Source organism: Amblyomma americanum, chromosome 9 (assembly GCF_052857255.1).
Source record: "Amblyomma americanum isolate KBUSLIRL-KWMA chromosome 9, ASM5285725v1, whole genome shotgun sequence".
NCBI classification, from domain to species: Eukaryota; Metazoa; Arthropoda; class Arachnida; order Ixodida; family Ixodidae; genus Amblyomma; species Amblyomma americanum.
In genome coordinates, this window is record NC_135505.1 from 21079163 (window position 1) to 21099899 (window position 20737).

At 43.8% G+C, this 20737-nt stretch overlaps 2 protein-coding genes across 3 annotated transcripts in view; one reads left to right on the forward strand and one right to left on the reverse strand.

The window, feature by feature from the left end:
• The window catches only part of LOC144104506 (angio-associated migratory cell protein), a 528250-nt gene that overhangs the window by 364526 nt on the left and 142987 nt on the right, over window positions 1-20737 (reverse strand). The gene's annotated exons all lie outside the window — the stretch shown is intronic.
• The window catches only part of LOC144105199 (uncharacterized), a 234322-nt gene that overhangs the window by 196156 nt on the left and 17429 nt on the right, over window positions 1-20737 (forward strand). The window contains exon 17 of the mRNA XM_077638345.1: window positions 5754-5876. Coding sequence (XP_077494471.1) covers window positions 5754-5876 — 123 coding nt within the window. The remainder of the gene's footprint in view (window positions 1-5753; window positions 5877-20737) is intronic.

A 20737-nucleotide genomic window follows, 5' to 3' on the forward strand; every position in this document is an offset into this window, starting at 1 on the left:
CTGGGTCATGCCAGACGAATATTAAATAACCTCGGGTGGTCTTAATAAATCTCGAGCCCTACAGTACGGCGTCTCTGAAAAATTGATGCACTGAAAACGCTCATACATACTTGCACCAAAGATAGAGTAATAGGTACGGAAACGTGGCTTTCCAGTGACATTACTAATAGCGAACTTGCACTTGACCCATCTTTTGTAATCTTTCGAAATGACCGGGAAGGCTTCCGAGGAGGCGGAGTTATTGTGGCCATTAAAGATGACTATCAACCGTCTCTAGTGATAATCGACTCTCCTCTTGAAATAGTGTGGGTCTCTGCACGTATCGGACATGCGCAATGTGTCATTGGTGCATGCTATCGTCCACCCGATAGCCGTTTGGAATTTGTTCATTTTTTCAATGATGCTTTACAACAGGTCTTATCCCAGTTTCCAAAATGCATACTAATATTAGGGGGTGATTTTAATTACCCAGGTATCGAGTGGTCAACTTCTTCCTTAAAGGAAAATTGCAACAGATCTGAGTGTCTTCATTTTCTACAAACCTTGTATTTTCAATACACTGTGTAGCGCAGCAAAAGACGAGGACACAAGAGACGAGAGACGAACACCACGAGCGCTAACTTCCAACAAATTTTATTCTCCTGAAGCATCACATTTATACACCAGAAAACAGTAATCACACGTGCGAACAGTATCGATTTCTTAGAAAAACGAGCTCTTTATCTGAGAGGAGAATGGAAGGTGTGCTAACACACGAGCATCCTGACCTATTTATCTTTTCGGCTTCAATGATTTCGCGCGTTAACCTTTCTCTACTTTTTCCTATCACAAGACTTTTATCAAAGAAAGGCTTACAGGATTTTGACTTGCATGCGAGAATGTGGTCAACTAGCGATCCGCCTTGCCCGTTTCTGACGTTGCGAGCGTGTTCCATTAGGCGCTCGTTCAGACATCTCCCCGTCTGGCCGATATAGTGTTTCCCGCATGACAAGGGAATTTGATATACAACACCTTCATCGCACGTGACGTAGGGCTTCTGGTGCCTAGTTGCGCATCCGCGCGCTTTGTTGGTGTTGGTTTTTCCCAGTTTGCACAACGTTGCAAGTTTTTTCGGCGCCGAGAACACGACGGTCGCATTCGCTCGTTGACCAATTCTTTTTAAATTGTGGGAAATCTTGTGTAGATACGGTAATACAACAAGGTTTTTTCGTTCATGAGGAACTGGGTTTGGATTACATTGATTGTCTGGTTTCATTCTCTTAACAAGTTTTTCCGCAACGGAAACTTGAACATGGGAGGGGTATCCGGCATTAGTAAGCCTATTGGACTGCTCTTGAAAACTATCGGTCATCATGTGCGGACAAGATTTCTGGAGAGCATTCCGAAAACATAAATTGACAATACCTCTTTTTATCAGTTTTGAATGAGCGGAGTGATATGGCAGCATCGGCTTGTTGCTTCGCGGCTGGTAGGCCCAGCATATGTGATGAGCGTGAAAGGTGAAGTTAATATCTAAAAATCTAATGGAGTTATCGATGGGCAATTCGCATGTTAAAACAAGCGGTTTAAATTGTTCTGTCATGGTAGTTAAAATGCTATGAGCCTTTGACTCAAGTGAGCCTTGGTCACACTTAACAAGAATAAAAAAGTCATCAACAAATCTAAAGACCTTGATTACGTCCAAGCTGTCAAGGCGGCTGGAAACAGCCTTGTCAAGTTTTGCTAAAAACAGATTACTCAGAATCTGTTTTTAGCAAAACTTGACAAGGCTGTTTCCAGCCGCCTTGACAGCTTGGACGTAATCAAGGTCTTTAGATTTGTTGATGACTTTTTTATTCTTGTTAAGTGTGACCAAGGCTCACTTGAGTCAAAGGCTCATAGCATTTTAACTACCATGACAGAACAATTTAAACCGCTTGTTTTAACATGCGAATTGCCCATCGATAACTCCATTAGATTTTTAGATATTAACTTCACCTTTCACGCTCATCACATATGCTGGGCCTACCAGCCGCGAAGCAACAAGCCGATGCTGCCATATCACTCCGCTCATTCAAAACTGATAAAAAGAGGTATTGTCAATTTATGTTTTCGGAATGCTCTCCAGAAATCTTGTCCGCACATGATGACCGATAGTTTTCAAGAGCAGTCCAATAGGCTTACTAATGCCGGATACCCCTCCCATGTTCAAGTTTCCGTTGCGGAAAAACTTGTTAAGAGAATGAAACCAGACAATCAATGTAATCCAAACCCAGTTCCTCATGAACGAAAAAACCTTGTTGTATTACCGTATCTACACAAGATTTCCCACAATTTAAAAAGAATTGGTCAACGAGCGAATGCGACCGTCGTGTTCTCGGCGCCGAAAAAACTTGCAACGTTGTGCAAACTGGGAAAAACCAACACCAACAAAGCGCGCGGATGCGCAACTAGGCACCAGAAGCCCTACGTCACGTGCGATGAAGGTGTTGTATATCAAATTCCCTTGTCATGCGGGAAACACTATATCGGCCAGACGGGGAGATGTCTGAACGAGCGCCTAATGGAACACGCTCGCAACGTCAGAAACGGGCAAGGCGGATCGCTAGTTGACCACATTCTCGCATGCAAGTCAAAATCCTGTAAGCCTTTCTTTGATAAAAGTCTTGTGATAGGAAAAAGTAGAGAAAGGTTAACGCGCGAAATCATTGAAGCCGAAAAGATAAATAGGTCAGGATGCTCGTGTGTTAGCACACCTTCCATTCTCCTCTCAGATAAAGAGCTCGTTTTTCTAAGAAATCGATACTGTTCGCACGTGTGATTACTGTTTTCTGGTGTATAAATGTGATGCTTCAGGAGAATAAAATTTGTTGGAAGTTAGCGCTCGTGGTGTTCGTCTCTCGTCTCTTGTGTCCTCGTCTTTTGCTGCGCTACACAGTGTATTGGAACTATGTACCAACAAGCCCAAAAAGCCACGCTTGTATTTTCATCACTTAACTCAAGTCGTGCGCGAACCAACTCGGGGTGAACACATACTAGATATTATTTTAACAAATCATCCAGACCTTGCTGCGACACATGTGCTAGAGCCATTAAGTGATCACAGGGTGGTGCAATGTTCCTTTTCATTGAAATCTGCCAAGAAATATACAGCGAAAAAATACATTCTCAACTACGCACGCGCCGACACTGGCAGAATAATTGATATGTTAGCCACATTTACAGCAGACTTTGCAAACAATTTTCAAAACAGAACGGTACATGATAACTGGAGCTTGTTCCGCGATAAACTCAAAGAAGTTGGAACTACATGCATACCAAGAATGACCATCAGCTCAAGGCAGAACGATCCGTGGTTTAACCGCGAAGTGAAGAAGTGTATAAACAAGAAGGAAAGAGCGTTCAGAAAAGCTGCGCGAACAAACGCTCCAGAAGACTGGCAAAATTACAAAACCATAGCACGCCATACAGAAACAACAATTATCGAAGCTAAACACAAGTTTTTTAATTGCACCCTTCCCAATATGATAAAAACTGATCCGAAAAAGTTTTGGCAAGTAGTTAACCCAAAAGCAGATCACACTGCTCCCTTACTACTTTCCGAAAACGGAGCAGTGCTCAACACAAAAGATAGCACTGAGCTATTTAACAAATGCTTCTCTGCAGTTTTCACTAACGAACTGCCACTTGATAACACTCACATACTTGAACAACCATCTATTCGATTCCCTTTTTCATCCATCATAATAACGGAACATGGTGTTTCTCGTGCCATTGACAGGCTTCCTCATAAAACCAGCCCAGGTCCTGACTGTATAAGTGCTAAACTTCTAAAATTAACCTCGCACTACTCTTCAGTTTTGTTATCTCTAATATTTCAGCAATCACTCGATACAGGGTGCCTACCGGAAGATTGGAAAACAGCATTAGTGATACCGGTATTTAAATCTGGTAATACAACAGACCTTAATAATTACAGACCTATATCACTGACATCTATCTGCTGCAAATTACTGGAACACATCCTATACTCTCACATTATAGCCTATCTTAACGATAATAACCTGCTCCTCAATAACCAACATGGCTCTCGCCAAAATCGCTCATGTCAGACGCAAATTTATGAACTTGTAACAGATATTCACATTTCTTTGCATAGATTGATTAGTACAGACGCCATTTTTATTGACTTTTCTAAAGCTTTCGACCGAGTACCTCATAATCGACTAAAACTGAAAGTTAGAAACCTACAGCTTAACTACAACACGACGCGATGGATTGAGGAGTTCCTAACGAACCGATTTCAAGTAATCAGTCTCAACAACTGCTTTTCCAACCGCACTCACGTCACTTCGGGAGTTCCTCAAGGATCCGTCCTTGGGCCACTGCTATTTTTAATATGCATAAATGACATCGCAACTAATATTACCTAACAAATACGTCTCTTCGCAGATGACTGCGTCTTGTATAATGAAATAAGCTGCCCTGCCGACATCTGTGTGTTACAGTCTGATTTATCAAAACTAACTGACTGGTGTGACACATGGCAGATGGAAATTAACATAGCCAAAACTAAACACGTAAAATTTGCTTCGATACCTCGACCTACCTCTGACCAATATGCAATACGCGGTATTACTGTTGACTCAGTATCTTTAATCAAGTACTTGGGTGTCCTGTTCACCTCCAATTTAAGCTGGAATGCTCACATTGAACACATCACCACAAAAGCATGCAAAAAACTTGGTTACCTGAAACGTCACGTACGCCTTGCTAACACAGATACCAGACTTCGAGCATACAATTCTCTTATCAGGCCTTCTTTGGAATATGCGTCAATAATTTGGCACCCCCATCACTCTAATCTCACGAACCTACTCGAATCAGTTCAAAATAAAGCTGCGCGGTTCATCTTAACTTCATAGTCGCGATATCAAAGTGTGTCCGCCTTAAAGAAATTACTTAATCTCCCTCCACTTGACATGCGCAGGAAATTATCACGGTTGACCTTCTTCCATAGCCTTTACCACAGCAACACTGCATTCGCTCGAGCCCATATTCTTCCCGCTCCCCACATCTATACCCGCACAGACCATGTTCATAAAGTAAAACCTATATTTGCCAGAACTAACGCTTATCAAAATTCGCCTCTAGTTTTATCTGTTGCCGAATGGAACTCGCTACCTGCAAACATTGTCTCGCTTACGGAATCATAATCATTTCATGCAGCACTGCTAACCTTTTTAGAGTATGTCAACCTGTCCGAAACCAGATTTCCTTGATTATTTACTTAAACAGTGTTTTCAAGTGCTTGTCATTGTGTAAAATTCATTCCGCTTCATCTGATATGTATCTGTGTAGGCTGTTTATCTAAATGTTTATTTGATTGTATCCTTAAACTCGTGTTCCGATGGGTACTGATTGTTTGCTTCACATTTTAGGTTCTTATGTGTGTTTCACGCTACTAAACATTGTATAAACTTCGTTACTCTTTCCTTTCTTTCTTTCTTTCTTTCTTTCTTTCTTTCTTTGTTTGCTTCTGCTAGATGTTTTTTATGGTTCCTAATGCGTTCATATATTTACATTGTACAGATTTCACTCATGCTTGAACTTTTTCGTCCCCCCCTATGTAATGCCCTAATGGGCCCTTAGGGTACTCAAATGAATAAATAAATAAATAAATGTGTCACTTTTGCACCCAGAACACCACACAGCATACCATACTAACTTCAATTCGTCCCCTATGTCCTTCAAACTTTTTTGTACCTTCGCAGGCGTGCCAGGGAAATGCCGCGTCTCTCTTCCGCCTGTACGAAGAGACGATTCGTGCGGCCAATGCGTGGAAAGCTGGCGTGCTTCGGTTGACGTCTGCGAGGGACGCGGATGGAGAAGGCCAGGTAAGCATCTGCTCAGGCTGCAGCAGTCGTCACTAGAAGGCCGACACAAGGACAAAAAAAAAAGAACCGTTCGAATGGAGTTCACAAAAACCAGAGACAAAAAAGCCGCTACGGCAGGCTTCATTATGCGATACTTGCCTGATAAGGTTTGCCTTTTAGGGCCTAGTATTGAAATGAAATTAAGGGAGGAAAATAAACTGCGCTATTGCCAATGTCCTAGGAAGGCTACATGGCCGCTGAACTAGCATCTAAGGTTTGTTGTCAGACAAAGATAACTTCCGGGGCACAAAGAGCACGTGTCGGGCTGCTATCAATCTTTAAAAAGTCATGGATGGCATTTTTAACCTGGCGCAGTGTGTGTGCGAGCTACGTTAATACCAGCATCTGTCACCAAAAAGAAACAAGGTTCGCACATCATGTTGCACAATAACAGCATAACGGCACAATGACAGAAGAATGATAAGATCAACACCAATGAAAGTGGTCATAAAATTAGGCAAGTTCCTTGTTGTTCGTCGCTATTATGCAACTTGATGCGCGAGTCGTGTGTGTGTGTGTTTTTGTTGCGAAAGCAACACTACGCCAGCCAGCAAGCCATTGCGGCTCGTCGCGCACTTCAGCCGTATGCCGTGGCCGACGAACGACTTTGAGCCGGCGTTGCCTAGCAACACCACAGCCGCGCTCCAACAGATGGCGCCGCCGTCGATGCCACTGCCGTCGCCGCTAGCTCCACCAGATGTGCACCGCTGGGGTATGGACCTCCTGCATGTTTGTAAACAAACGAGGTGGCGCTGCAGTCGCTAGCGAGCTCGTGGTAGGCAAAAGGTCGGGGAGTGGCGTCGCGGATAGGTGTTGAGCGCGGGTTTTCAAGGCTTGTAGGCGTGTTTCCAGTTTCTGCGAATCATAGCAATGGTCGATGCTTCCAACATAGTAATTTGTTGAAGTACACGAGCTCGCGTTGGCCACGTGCGGCCTATAAAGAGAAATAGTTTGCCACTGTATTGTATATATGGTTAGTAGTAAACATGTAAAAAGCGTTCCTGCTGTTTATTTATGCGCTAGGCATTGAATAAAACAAGTTTTGACACTCTGCACTAGCCGGAATGATTTTACTTCGGGACAGTAGTGAGGGGAAGTGCTGGCCTTGTTTCGTCGGAGCAGACATGCGCTCATCGTCTGCTGACATACGTACGTGTCGCGCTGTGCGAAAAGTGGGGACAGCGTCGTGTCCCTGATCTCCTGTCTCGCTTAGCGCTGTTTTTAGCCGCATGACCACGCACCAGCCAGGCCGACTTGTCCGCTTGTTAGGCTGGTCGATTTGGTGAAAATTTTTGATTTCTAGAATTGTTTTTTTTCCTAGCCCTGATGTCTAGTTTCGTGACGAAAAATTATAGCAAAATATTGAGTACAAATTTATAAATTACGCTTTTTAGAAGTGTGGTCGTCATAAATTGTGAGGTAATTTGTTTAATTTCAGTGCGGCAGCATTTCTTTGACCAAAGCGAAAGCGAAGATGCCATAAACGAGGGAATAAACTTTAAGGTTCGTTTTGTGGCCTCTCACATTTTCTGCGACTGGATCACTCACCTTCGTAATTCGCATGAAAATCAAATGATTCCATTTGTCGCAAACTATTCCTGAGACGTTGAGGAGCGTAATAAATCTCTCGATTTTTTTCCCTACACGTGCAGTATTGTGTTAGTTATTTTTTGTAAGAAACGTTTTCATATAACTATGCATGCATAAGTACTGATCATATAGAAAAACTAATCACGTCATCGTACAGAACAGGGCTTTATGTACATGCTGGCATAAAAAAACTGCGCACTATCTACTCAATTATTTGAGACGTTGGGGAGACTTGACGACGGTGTTAATTATAATTACCCAGAACTGCACCAGGTATAGCTATAAATAAAATGAATGAGTGAAACTAGCGTAGGAATTTCATATTTGCACCAAGTTTAGTTACATATCGCATGCATGAATAACGAAAACACTTTTCATTGCCGCGTCCCCTCTCAATCTCACCACGTGTCTGTTAGTAGCACGCCTGCGGCTGCTTCTTTGCAAACAAGCTTCGCGATCATGTACTACCTCATGAAACATGACACATGCATGATGCAATGAAAAAGCATATGGCGTTTAGCACACTTAAGGTACGCTATTCTAAGCACACCAACGCGATCGTTCAAGATTGACACAACTTACCAGACTTCTTTCTACTCGAATGAAATAATTACGTCGTCATATCAAGAAACAGTTTCAAGTAAATATTAAATGTCATAAAACGCGCCATTTAAACATGGTGTGCTATTAACAAAAAAACGCATTCCTTGGGGGCGAGTGAACCTGTCGGCGCCCCGTGCACTCCGGCTCAAGGTGATAAGTACGTGTGCAGCTGCATATGTCTTTTTTTCCTTGAGCAGTTATCAGCCTACTATCCTGAAGTTCAGGTGAATGAACGGAGTAACTTGCATGCTATTAAGTGCATTCAGTGGCAGTGCCTATCGACTCCCAGACTTCGCGCTTTACTACCGTGGGCCAATGCCTGTTAGCCAGTTTCCGAATGCGGCATTTATGCGCGAGAAACCTATCGAGGCTAATTTAATATTTTTTATGCTACTACGCGGATCCAGCAGTGACGCAGCTGGTCAATACATGCTGCTTCTGCAGTGCACAGGCTTGAAGCAGCCGCCGGTAGCTGCGGCAGCTGCGGTAGGCACGGGCAAGCGGAACCTGTTTTGCCTACCATGCGAAAGTCGCTGCTAACATCAGCGCCACCGCATCTTCGTGACGTCGCAGGGTGAAGGAGGTCCATAGGGAGAGAAGGGGTCGTTTTGGGAGACGGGGGTATATATAGATGCGCTTCGCCTCTTTTCCTTCTTCCTCTGAAACCCTACCTATCCTTCTCTCTATCTGCACGCCGGCAGTGGTGGTGGTGCTTTAACACCAGTCACAGGCCCGTGCATTTTCCTTTCCTCTTCCCCTTTCATCCACTTACTACTGGATTCTATTCGTTATGGAGAGCGCGAAAGGAACGCAACAGTGATAGAACGAAGCGAGGAAGAGACAACGCGCTCAAGAGACGCTAGAAGAACGCGTCGCACGACTCGAGAAGCGTCGTAACGAAGAGGCGGCTAGAAGTCGTGCCACGTCCCGGGGTGACTCTTGAACTCCGGAAGAGACCGGTTTGAGTTCTCGAGAGCGTCGGAATGAGACACTGCGTAGACGACGTGCCGGGGAAACGAAGCTTTCGCAATTCGACTAGGGTTAACCAGAGCTAAACCACAGCCAATTTTTGGGACATATATATTTAAATTCGTTCGCACATACATACCGCTGCGTTAAAAACAACAGTCATGCCTTTTATCAAATTGAAAGCAGTCAGACTCTTGTTCTGTTTTGTTTTTGTGCACTATAAAAGCCTTTTTGTGTCACAATTAAGCTCAGACGTTAGTTCAGCGCCTTCGTAGTCTTATCAAGTCCTTTTTTATTATTGCTGTTTCTTTCCCTCACTTAACATCACCCACCAACAAGCCTGCCAGGATGCCCTCTTGAAATATTCAAATAAAGTCTTGGAACACAGTGTGTCACGTTCACGCGTCACATTTCCAAGCAACTCCACCGACAGCGGCGAACATTCGACAGCCGCACTGCATAGACACTGCATTATCAGCATTTTCTTTAAATCCATCTTTTTAAGTGGTGGTACATAAGAGGCGGGATTACAGCAGTTTCTTTGTGGACAAAGTGTTATGGCGTATTTTTTTAATTTCTCGAAACGAGTTACTGACACTGTTTGTTGAGGATAGTCCTTCGAATTGGAAACTGCACGGGGAAAAAGAGAAATTGGAGACGATCATGGTACGTAGCAGTGCACTATTACAGATGAGCTATTGTGTGTTAAAATGCAATAGTTACTCTAGGTAGCGTTAACACATTAGGCCGGGCTACTTGCTAATGGCTTACTGTATTCATTCTTAGTGTTCTTTTTAACACAGACAATACATCTACTACAGAAACACTCAAGAACTTTAAAAGGATTGCTTTCAACGGCAAGAATGTTCAAGGAGAGGCAGTTTTCTTGTTGCTATGTCACAATTTGGAGAAGCTGGCGAGCTCCGTGAAGAAGGTAGACAGCGGTGTTTTTCAGTGCAAAGACTCACAAGACCGGCATGCCCTTCCGTTCCACTGTATCTGTGCGTCATACCTGGCAGCACTCGCTCGCCCTTCACCTGCAGAAACATCTCAGGGGGTTGGATGTCCTTTCGTGATGCCGAATCCGGTAGCTGTGGTCGACCTTCTAAGGGCCCGGGACAGTGCGATGTTCTTAGCATAGACGTTGATGACTTGCATTACTCTACGCCTTATGAAGAGTTAATGAAAAGTGTTAGGTGCATCGCGAATTATAATGAAGTCGCCTTTGTGGGCATATGTGGTGTGTCAGTAGTATCCTTCATAGAAATTCTGACTTTTTACCGTTCCTGAACAGTCATCGGATGGGAAGGAGGCTTTTTTATTCAACGTACAGGTGTTTGTATCTCTTCGTACGTAGCCCCCATACTGAGCAACATTTTCCCCGCACATTTGGACCGAAACATTCAGCGTAATTCGATAGGATTGGTTAAAAAATTTTCAGATACGTTGATGACTATTTTGTGTTTTCTTTTCAGTCTGAACTAATCGGAGCATCCCTGATATTTTGAAGGTTTTTGAAGAATGCAGCTCAGGGTTGAAGTTCACCGTTGAATCACTCAAAGAAGGCGTTCTACAGTACTTAGACTTACCGCTGTCGATGTGCCAGAATCACATTTTCTGGACTTGCAGCCCCCAGTCTGCCAAAGCTCTTCTAGATTATGCCTCTGGGCCCTCAGAAATTATCAAGAATGGTATCACGACGTCCTGCATTAAGGCAGCCATCACAAAATTTTGCATTCACTCTTTCCAAAAGAGCGTCTCTGCACAGGTGAACAGGCTTAAGGAATCAGGGTATTCCACGCATGTTATCTTGATGACTTGCGGAAAACTGGCGCGATGGATTAAAAGGGGACACAAATCCCAAGATGTTGGACGAGAGCGCCAGAAGGTTGGCGTGGTGCCCTATGTGCATAGAATGGCACATGGGCTAAAGACGGTAGGAAGTGGCTATGGCGTCCAAGTGGTTTTTCAGGGCCGAATAAGTTGAGCAGTTTGTGCTCACAAATGCGCGAAATAGGCGTGGGTGCACCGTTAAGCACCGCACCCCGTTTTTACCCTGCAGCATGGGTGTAGTGTGCAAACTGCCATTGTCTTGCGGAGCTGTGCATATAAGACAAACGGGGCGATGCCGCAACAGTAGGCTAGGTGGACACCGCAATTCCCTAAAAGATCATTGCGGGAATCTTCCTGAGCATTGCCATGAATGCAGCGAAAAAGAGGAGCAAAAGAAGAAAAAGAAAAGGTCTACACAGGTTTTTTTCTAGAACCACTGTACTTTTCATACATCGCGACCAGCTCATACCTGAGGTTATGGAGGCATACCATATAAGGGATTGTCAAATCTGTGAGTCAGCGAGCCCTTTGTTACCGTGGCAGACAGTGAAATTGATTTTTAGTCTCTGGATGGCATTGATATCCTTTTCGATAACCGGTTTTTCTGCTGAATTGATTCTTCCCTAGCGATGAGTGGCACGTGCTGCTTCCGATTCCTTTTTTTCCTTTAACTTGAGGTTCAGAAGAGGAGGGGGCTGCTTTTTTATTTTATTTGAACATACTGCTAGCCTCTTTCGAGGCTGTTGCAGGAATGGGGTCAGGTTGGTTTTCTTTTTTAGGTACGTCACAAAGGAAACAAAAATCACAAAGAAGGTTCACACAACCGAAATAACATTGTAAAAGGGATAATCACGGGAGACCGTTTCAAAATACATGACGCAATATTAAGCAGCACAATACAAAGCGCAGTGTGGAAAAAAATTACTTCTGAAAAAAAAAGCACGTGCAATGCTTGACTCAAAATTTCAAATTAACAATTATGACAGATTATAAAGACAACTGCTCAGAGATTCAGAGTTAACATTTCCTGTTAACATATATTCCATTCCCTAATCGCTTGCGGAAAAAATGAATAACGAGAGTTGTAAGTATTAAATTTAAACTCTGTTAAGTGCTGTGAGTGTTTCGTTATGGTGTTGTGTTTTTGTGAAGGAACTAAGTAGAGTTCAGAATTTATTTTTAGAGCACCGTTTAAGAGGAGAACGACGAATTTAAGGCGCGAGGTTCGGGCATGGTTACTAATAGTGGAGAGATTTGCCTCATTTAAGAGTTCAGTTGGGGAGTCGTTACGTTGATATTTGTTAAAAATAAACCTTACTGCTTTCCGCTGAACGTTTTATATCTTATTTATGCATTTCTGTGTGTGCGGAAACCAGCACAGGATGTTGTACTCGAGCACAGGAAGGACAAGAGAACGGTATGCCAGTAGCTTGGTGTCGGGAGAGGCAGACGGTATTGATCGCTTAAGAGAAGAGTGCGGAAAGAGCCTTTGATGATATATATTCTACATGTTTATCCCATTTCAGGTCAGAGGAGATGACAACACCGAGGTATTTGTATTTTTGGACTAAATTTAAAGGTTTATTTCTGGCTTCATACGAGAAAACGAGCGGGTTTTTTTTTTTTTGACACAGTCATGCACACTGATTTCTCAAGATTCAGCATCATCTGCCGCTCTCGACACCATTTTGCTATTCGACCAATTGCATTGTTTAATGTGAATTGATCGTCGTTTGACTTAATTTCTTTATAAATAATGCAATCGTCTGCGAACATTCAGACTGTTGTGTTGAGATTGAATGTTAGATCGTTGATGTAAAGTAGAAATAATATGGATGCTAATACCGTTCCTTGAGGTACGCCAGACATTACTTTGACATGGTGCGATGCGTGGCCGTTATATTGCACATTCTGGCAGCGGTCTGAAAGATAATCTTGTATCCAGTTTGTAATTTTATTACGGCCAAGAAAGTGTTGAAGTTTAACCATCAATTTTGGGTGTGATACACGATCGAATGCTTTTGAGAAATTAAGAAATAAGACATTAACTTGTCTGCGTTTGTCCAGTCCGGATGCGAGATCATGGATCGTTTCCAGCATTTAAGTTGTAGTTAATAGCCCTTTCCTAAAGCCATGCTGGTTAGAACTGAGTAGATTATTTTTTACAAGGAATTTTACTATGTGCTTAAGAATAATTTGTTCAAATATCTTCGATGCAACACACGTGAATGAAACAGGGAGATAGTTAGATACATTTGTAGTGTCTCCAGATTTATGAACAGGAACAACCTTAGCCATTTGCCAGTCTTTCGGCACTTCTGCGTTTTCTAGGGACTTCTTGTAAGCAAGGAGCAAATATTTCGATGCCCACTCTGCGTATCTCCTGAGCAACGTATTCGGAATATTATCTGGGCCAGTAGATTTTTGTCGTCAAGATTAAGTAAAAGAGCAAAAATTCCTGATTCGTTTAGTGCTAGTTCGGGCAGGTCTAGGCTACAGTCACCTATTTGGGAATCTAGGTGAGGCACAGAGCTGTCGTCAAGCGTGAAAATCGATTAAAAATACAGATTGAAGTCATTAGCTATATTTAATGCCTCATGCGGAGGTACATGTTTTTGTTTGTGCTTTCGAGAGTTCATATATCTCCAAACTTTTTGGGGAGCGGTTTTGATAAAGTGACTAAGAGTAACATTTGTACTTGAAGTCCTAATTGCTTGCTTTAGATCACTTGAGAGTTTGCGAATGTGTTCAGTGAGTGTTGTCGATGGTTTCCGTCGGTTAAGCTTCCTCAGTCGTGACAGCTTGCGCTTCATAGGTATAATTTCCGGAGTTATCCAATGATTAAATTTGTTTACAGCTCTTACTCATGTGGGAACATAAAGCGAGATACAATGTTCCAATGTTCCACTTTATGCTTAAACGTCAACCATAGGTCGTCACATGATACCGACGGATCGGCGTATATTGTTGCAAATTCTGAATAAAGGTGATCAAAGACACCAAAAATCGTCAACATCATCAGCATTTTTCCAGTCATATACTTGTGTTTCTTTTTCGTGCGTGCTGGGGCAATTAGGTACAGCGAACGAATGGTTGCCCGGTGTTCAGATATACCATCAACTATCTCATATGAAGAGGCACCGTCAGCGAAACAATTGTTTATAAAATTTAAATCAAGAACACTGTGGCTTGTGTCTGTAATACAGGTAGGTTCCTGCAGAATTCGTTTGAGGCCGAAAGCAAATGCGACGTCAAGAAGCGCGTCGGCGCTGGTTTGCTCAGTGGATCCTCTTTCCAGAGTTTCCCACGCTGAGCCTGGGAGATGAAAAATCTCCTGTAAGAATAATTTTTCTAGGTTGGTTAAGGTGACGCTGCATGTATTCTGATAAAGAGTCTATGGTATCTGCACTGCTATTTGGTGGACGATACATTGCGCCAATATAAATCGGAGCTTCATTTACAAGGATCTTACACCAAAGTGCCTCTGCGCTATCGACGTCCGGTAAGGGCGTAGTATACATGTCCTCCCTAATCGTAATCATGACGCCACCGCCACGAGAAGGCCTGTTTTTGCGCAACACAAGATAGCCCGGTGGAGATATATCGTTAGATACGTGCGAAGACAGCCACGTTTCAGTGATGGTTACTACATCTGGACAGTATGCAACAAGAAATGCTTCTAGCTCTTCTGATTTATTTACGATACTCATAGCATTTAAGTTTCCTATGACTAGTCGTCTGAACCTACCTTTTCTCGGTCACTGCTGTGATTGAGCCAGTTTTTTGATACTGCTAATTTTTCTTCTTTCGAAGCATCCCACGAGAACAGTTGGCCATTAATGTTAATCTTGTCATACACGAGAAAAACTTTATCGTGCTTTTCTCGATTAGCCTTGCTGCTATGCCACAGCTTTTTTCTTATGTTGCGTACTCGCCAGGAAAAGTCTTCGCTGACCGAAAAAGACGAACCCTTTAGCTTCGAACCGTTGCTCAAGATCTTTGCTTTTTCTCTTAAGTCGTGTAGTTTGGAGAGGACAGGAGGCGTTTTGTTTTCCCTTCTTGCGCCCAAGCGATGTATTCTTTCAACCCCAGAGGTTGTGACGCCAAGTTTACCTTGAAGGATGTTGTCAGTTAATTGTTTCCTAGGCTTTCGGTTGTCGGATCTTCACGTTCAGTTAAGCCATAAATGATTAAGTTCGACCACCTGCTTCTGTTTTCATGATCATCTACCTTACGTTCAAGACTATTCAAGCTGTTTTGAAGGTGAGTAATTTTTTCTTCAGCATCTTTAATCCTTACCTCAAGCTGCGCTAGCGTGTCCAATTTATCATGGATGGCCTCTAAAAATTCATGTGTTTCCTTACTTTCGCTCTTGATAGCTTTTATGTCAATGACCATATTTCGAATTTCAGTAAGTACCTCCTGCATGTTAGGGCCAGGGTTGCTTTCTACATCCCCAGCAAGTAACAAAAGACGTTTCAAAGAAACCGCGTAGCTCTCAAGAGGTAAACACTCCTGCCATATGCACGGCAGCACCAGAAGAAACAAGTCGTTACTTCGGAAGCATTTGCCAAATCGTTTGCTCACCTGGAGCAGAAAGACGAAAGGGTTGGTGAAGCACATGCTTGCTTCGGTGCCGCGGTGCCCATTGCCTGAGTTGAGCGCGTTCCACGCTTTAATAGCGTGTGATCTCGATGCCGTTGTGGATGCGACCGGTTATCCGAAGAATTCTGCAGCGGGGAAATCCAGGTGGGCGGACGGCGCATTGCACTGTAGACTGTCCCGTGGTAGTGCGCAGCAGTCGACGCATGTCGCATCATTCCTGGTTAGAGTGCCGTTGATTGCCGGATGGACCGTACTAGAATTTCAGGGATCAGCCAGCATCAGACCGGGAAGAACCTGGAGCAGAAAACGAAAGGGTTGATGACGCACATGCTTGCTTCGGTGCCGCAGTGCCCAATTTTTGTTTGTTTTTACAAAGCCACTTGTAAAAATTGCGTGTTTCAGGAATAAACCGCCGTTGCGAGTTAGCGCTTGTCTGCGTCGTTACGTTTCCCTCCCTCGTGTTCCTTTGGCGCTATTTCTTCATAATAAACGTTATCCAACTCGCCCAACTTTCGGCCTTCCTTAGCGCAGTAGGCACAGCGACAAGGGTGTTGTGATCTTTCTTGTTTTCCTGGGTCTCAAAATAGAACGTGTTTAAGACGTCAAGAGCTCCAGCGCCGGGAACGCTCAACGGGAGCGTAGATTTTGCTTCTCCGATTCTCGGAGCGTCCCAGACGTTGCGCCCGACCGTCTCCAATTTGTTCGAAAAAAATTCATGGAAACTTATCGTAATCTACGTAATCGAAGCCTGAAACATTTTTGCCGAAAAAATTTTATTCGTGAGGTGAGGGCAGTTTGAATATGTATAAAACGCGAGAGCCAGGCACTGCTTAACAATAATAACAAATTCAGCTGTTCAAAAACATTTCACAATTTCTTTACTTGACATTTGCAGATTCTGGCTTTCGATATAGTTCGGAGCATGCAGCTTTATATGGCAAAAATATATAAACAAATCCAAAATGTGTGAAAATGCACAATTTTTTTCGTTTTTTTTAAATATCAACTTTCTCTCGGAAATACGCGAATAGCCGTTTTGTTTCTCTAGATTTCTAGTACCTATACCAAATGTTACAGGTGATGTAACTGCCTACATCGAAGTAAAAAAAAATATTAAATTTGCAAAAACTGCGTTTTGAGCCTAAAACAATCGGTAATTTCACCCTTAGGTGGTTTATTAAAAAAAACAAAATAGCCAGTTTACGAGAACTGTTTATTACCTTTCGTTTCTGAAATTTTTATCAAGGTAGTTTGTGTTTGAAGCGAGAAAAAGTTTTCAATTAGAGCTGTCGCGCCGCAAGTTGCGTCCTCTCTTAACGCCTCTTCACCGCACAGTACGACACTGCCGACACTGTGGCCAGACGAAATGGAATCCTTGTTCTTCAGTGAGATTTGCACAGCAGGCAAACATGGGAACGTTGAGTAGTCGAACATGTATTCGTGGGAGAATATTTTCTTAACGCTGCTAGGGCGACACATGCCCTAGTGAGCTACAGTTGTTCGGTGTGGTTCTGCCGGAGTCAGTCATTCTTTTCAGCGCTATGACAGACGTAAGCTGAGGTTTCCACAGTGGAAACCTCAGCAGTCATACAGGCATTGCGTAATCAGGGGGTAGAAGAGCCTTATGTCAAAATACTGGAAGATATATATAGCAACTGCACAGCTACTATAGTCCTCCATAAAGTCAGCAATAAAATTCCAATAAGGAAGGGCGTCAGGCAAGGAGACACGATCTCGCCAATGCTGTTCACCGCATGTTTGCAGGAGGTATTTCGAGGCCTGAATTGGGAACAGTTGGGAATAAGAATAAATGGAGAATACCTAAATAATCTGAGATTTGCTGATGACATTGCCTTGCTGAGTCACTCAGGAGGTGAACTGCAAATCATGATCAACGAGTTAGACAGGCAGAGCAGATCGATGGGTCTAAAAATTAACATGCAGAAAACCAAGGTAATGTTCAACAGCCTAGCAAGGGAACAACAGTTCACAATTGGCAGCGAGAGCCTAGAAATTGTGCCGGAATACGTATACTTAGGGCAGGTAGTGACAGCTGATCCGGATCATGAGAGGGAGATAACTAGAAGGATAAGAATGGGGTGGAGCGCATATGGCAAATTCTCGCAGATCATGAGTGGCAGTTTACCAATTTCCCTCAAGAGGAAAGTGTACAACAGCATAATCTTACCGGTACTCACCTACGGGGCAGAAACGTGGAGGCTAACGAAAAGAGTTCAGCTTAAGTTAAGGACAACGCAGCGAGCCATGGAAAGAAAAATGATAGGTGTAACGTTAAGAGATCGGAAGCGGGCAGAGTGGGTGAGGGAACAAACACGGGTTAATGACATCCTAGTCGAAATCAAGAGAAAGAAATGGGCTTGGGCAGGGCATGTAATGCGAAGGCAAGATAACCGCTGGTCTTTAAGGGTAACGGAGTGGGTTCCAAGAGAAAGTAAGCGTAGCAGGGGGCGGCAGAAGGTTAGATGGGCGGATGAGATTAAGAAGTTTGCAGGCAAAGGGTGGATGCAGCTGGCAAAGGATAGGGTTAATTGGAGAGACATGGGAGAGGCCTTTGCCCTGCAGTGGGCGTAGTAAGGTTGATGATGATGATGATGATGATGACAGACGTAAGCACCAGCGTAAGAGCTTGTAAGACGCCGATCTGCCAATGACCACAACGATCTGGTGTTGAAACAAACCGCGACGCAGCAGCACCACGTACTATACGTGACCCTTGTGGCCGTCAGAGGCTCAAGCCCGGTTTTTTCCGACGTGATGTCTTGGTTGTATTTCATTTAATGAGTGCAATTTCTGCATTATACTCCAGCCACAACTGCAGACGAGCTACTATGCTGGCGAAGCACCTTCATGCGAGCCACGCTCACACGCGCGAGAGGGCCGCGTTCAACGCCACCGCGTCTCGCGTTACTCGCCGGAGCAATGTGCACTTCGAAGTGCGCCGAGGCGCGCGATCTTATTCACATATAAATGAAGCACTTGTGTTACCTCTGCCTTGCCAGCTGGTCATCTCTCCTCGTGGTCCATGAGAGACAGCCCTCACCTCACGAATAACTTTTTTCAGCAAAAATATTAAAGGCTTTCATACGCACATTACGATACGTATCCATGCATTTTTTCGAAGAAATTCGAAATGGTAGAGCGCAACGTCTGGAACGCCTGGCGTGGAATGACCCTCCTTCGACATGGTTGCCTCGACGAGCAGTTCCAGTTTCGTCTCAAACCGCTTCCTGTGCTGAGGCAAGGTACCCGAGAGCTGCAAGAATTCCGGGGGCTTCAGTGGGCGCCTCGTGGGTGCATCTGAAAATGAAACCAGAAAGAATTCAAAATCTTGCTCTCCGTTTTGTTTATTCCCGTTACTCACGTTGCGATAGCGTTACACTTCTGCGCAAAAGGGCGAGCATCTCGACATTAGACTGCCGACGACAGGTTGCGAGCATGAAATTTCTTGTTCTGGTTTATTCCGATTTTATTATCATATATAAAGACGCCTGCCTAAAACCACCTCATCACCGCTGTACGGCATATGCATAAGGCCGCTGGCTGCAAGGTGTGAAGTATTTAAGTTCCCATTTTTTTCCTCGTGCCATAAAATTATGAAGTAGCCTGCCCCACCAGTTTATGAGTGACCCATCAGTTGATGCTTTTTTTTTAAATCTTCAATATTTCTTTGAAGAAGAGTCACTGTTGTGAAAAAATTATTGCTAGCCAATGCTTTCTTTTTATTTGTTGTTCATGAGTGTAGTTGGTTGAGTTTACAGTTGGGCACTCTACTGATGCGACGATTTCAGTGTGCTTTGTTTCGTTGATTAATGTTTGGGAACACCTTGACATTTTTTTGTATGTATTGTTACATCTCTCCACTCTTTTCAGAGCCTGGGAAAGGCTCAAAGTATTGTGAAATAATTAAATAAATACACAAATCTGCCCAAATGGCCACTTGTGACACCATGGATCAGGTCGTAATGAAGGCAACTGACGTCTTGGTGGCCAGAACAAGAACAACGGGCATTTATTGTTGCGCGTCGTATTTATAGGTTCGCAATAGCATGGCACACGCACTACGCGTGTCGGGTACACTGTCGTCGAGAATCGCAGGAGCCCGATACTGGGCGCGTGCAGAAGCTTGGTTTGGGCTGCATGCCGATTATAGGTGCAAGCAATGCCAGCACGAAAAGGAATCACATTAGCAAGCATCAGACTGGGTGTGTCAGAGTAGAGCATTGCACGGGCTCGGGCTTTCGAGCCACGCAGATTTCCTTCAGGCCCGGGCCGGGCTAGGGCCTATCGAAAAGCCCGGTCCTAGCTGCGGTGCAAGCAACGTAGGTTTCGTCCGGGCTCAGTTGAGTCCCTACTCTTTGAAATCTCTCTCGTCGCACCAGATAAAGTCCCTCTTCGTGTCGGAGGCCTATTCAGGGGTGAGGAGAGGAAATGAGTCGACCGCGCGTTCCTTCCCCCCCCCCCCCCCCCCCCCACGTAAACTTACCCTATTTTGCACTTTGTAGGACTTACTAAGTTCACTACACATGCGATTTCATTTCTGTGTATATTGTGAGCATGTGATATTTTCCCAATGTGAGACTGATTGCACACAAAAAGCCCTGCTGACCAGACAGGGTCACTTGCCTCGTCAAGCTGTTTTGACGGCAGCTCTTTGCGGCTGTCCCCTCCTTTCTAAGCATCATTTATTATTATTATTATTATTATTATTATTATTATTATTATTATTATTATTATTATTATTATTATTATTGTCAGATTTGGAAGACTGTACCGACTGCATTGCATGCCATGGAGTGCTACCGGACGATGGACGGTATCTGTGTTGTTTCGAGTGTAAACTCGGCTACCACCTAGGACAGTCATGTTCCGGTGTTAGTAGTAGTACCTACATGGGCATGGGACAAGCGAAAAAGGATTCATGGATTTGTAAAACATGTCGAACTGGAAAGAAGCGCGCCCTTTCTCAGTCAGAAGCGGCTCCTGCAGGGAAAATATCTGAATCTGAACAGCTACTGCTGCATGAAATCCGAGAGATCAAAGCTAGCCTAGCATCACTGCCAGTTTTGCACCAGAAAGTTGACTCGCTCTTGCTACTTAAGGCAGAATTCACGAAGCTGTCTAAGGCTGTCGGAGAACTGCAAGAGTCAGTCACGTTTATGTCAAACCAATGTGACTCGGCACTTGAGCAGGTTAAAGCTAGC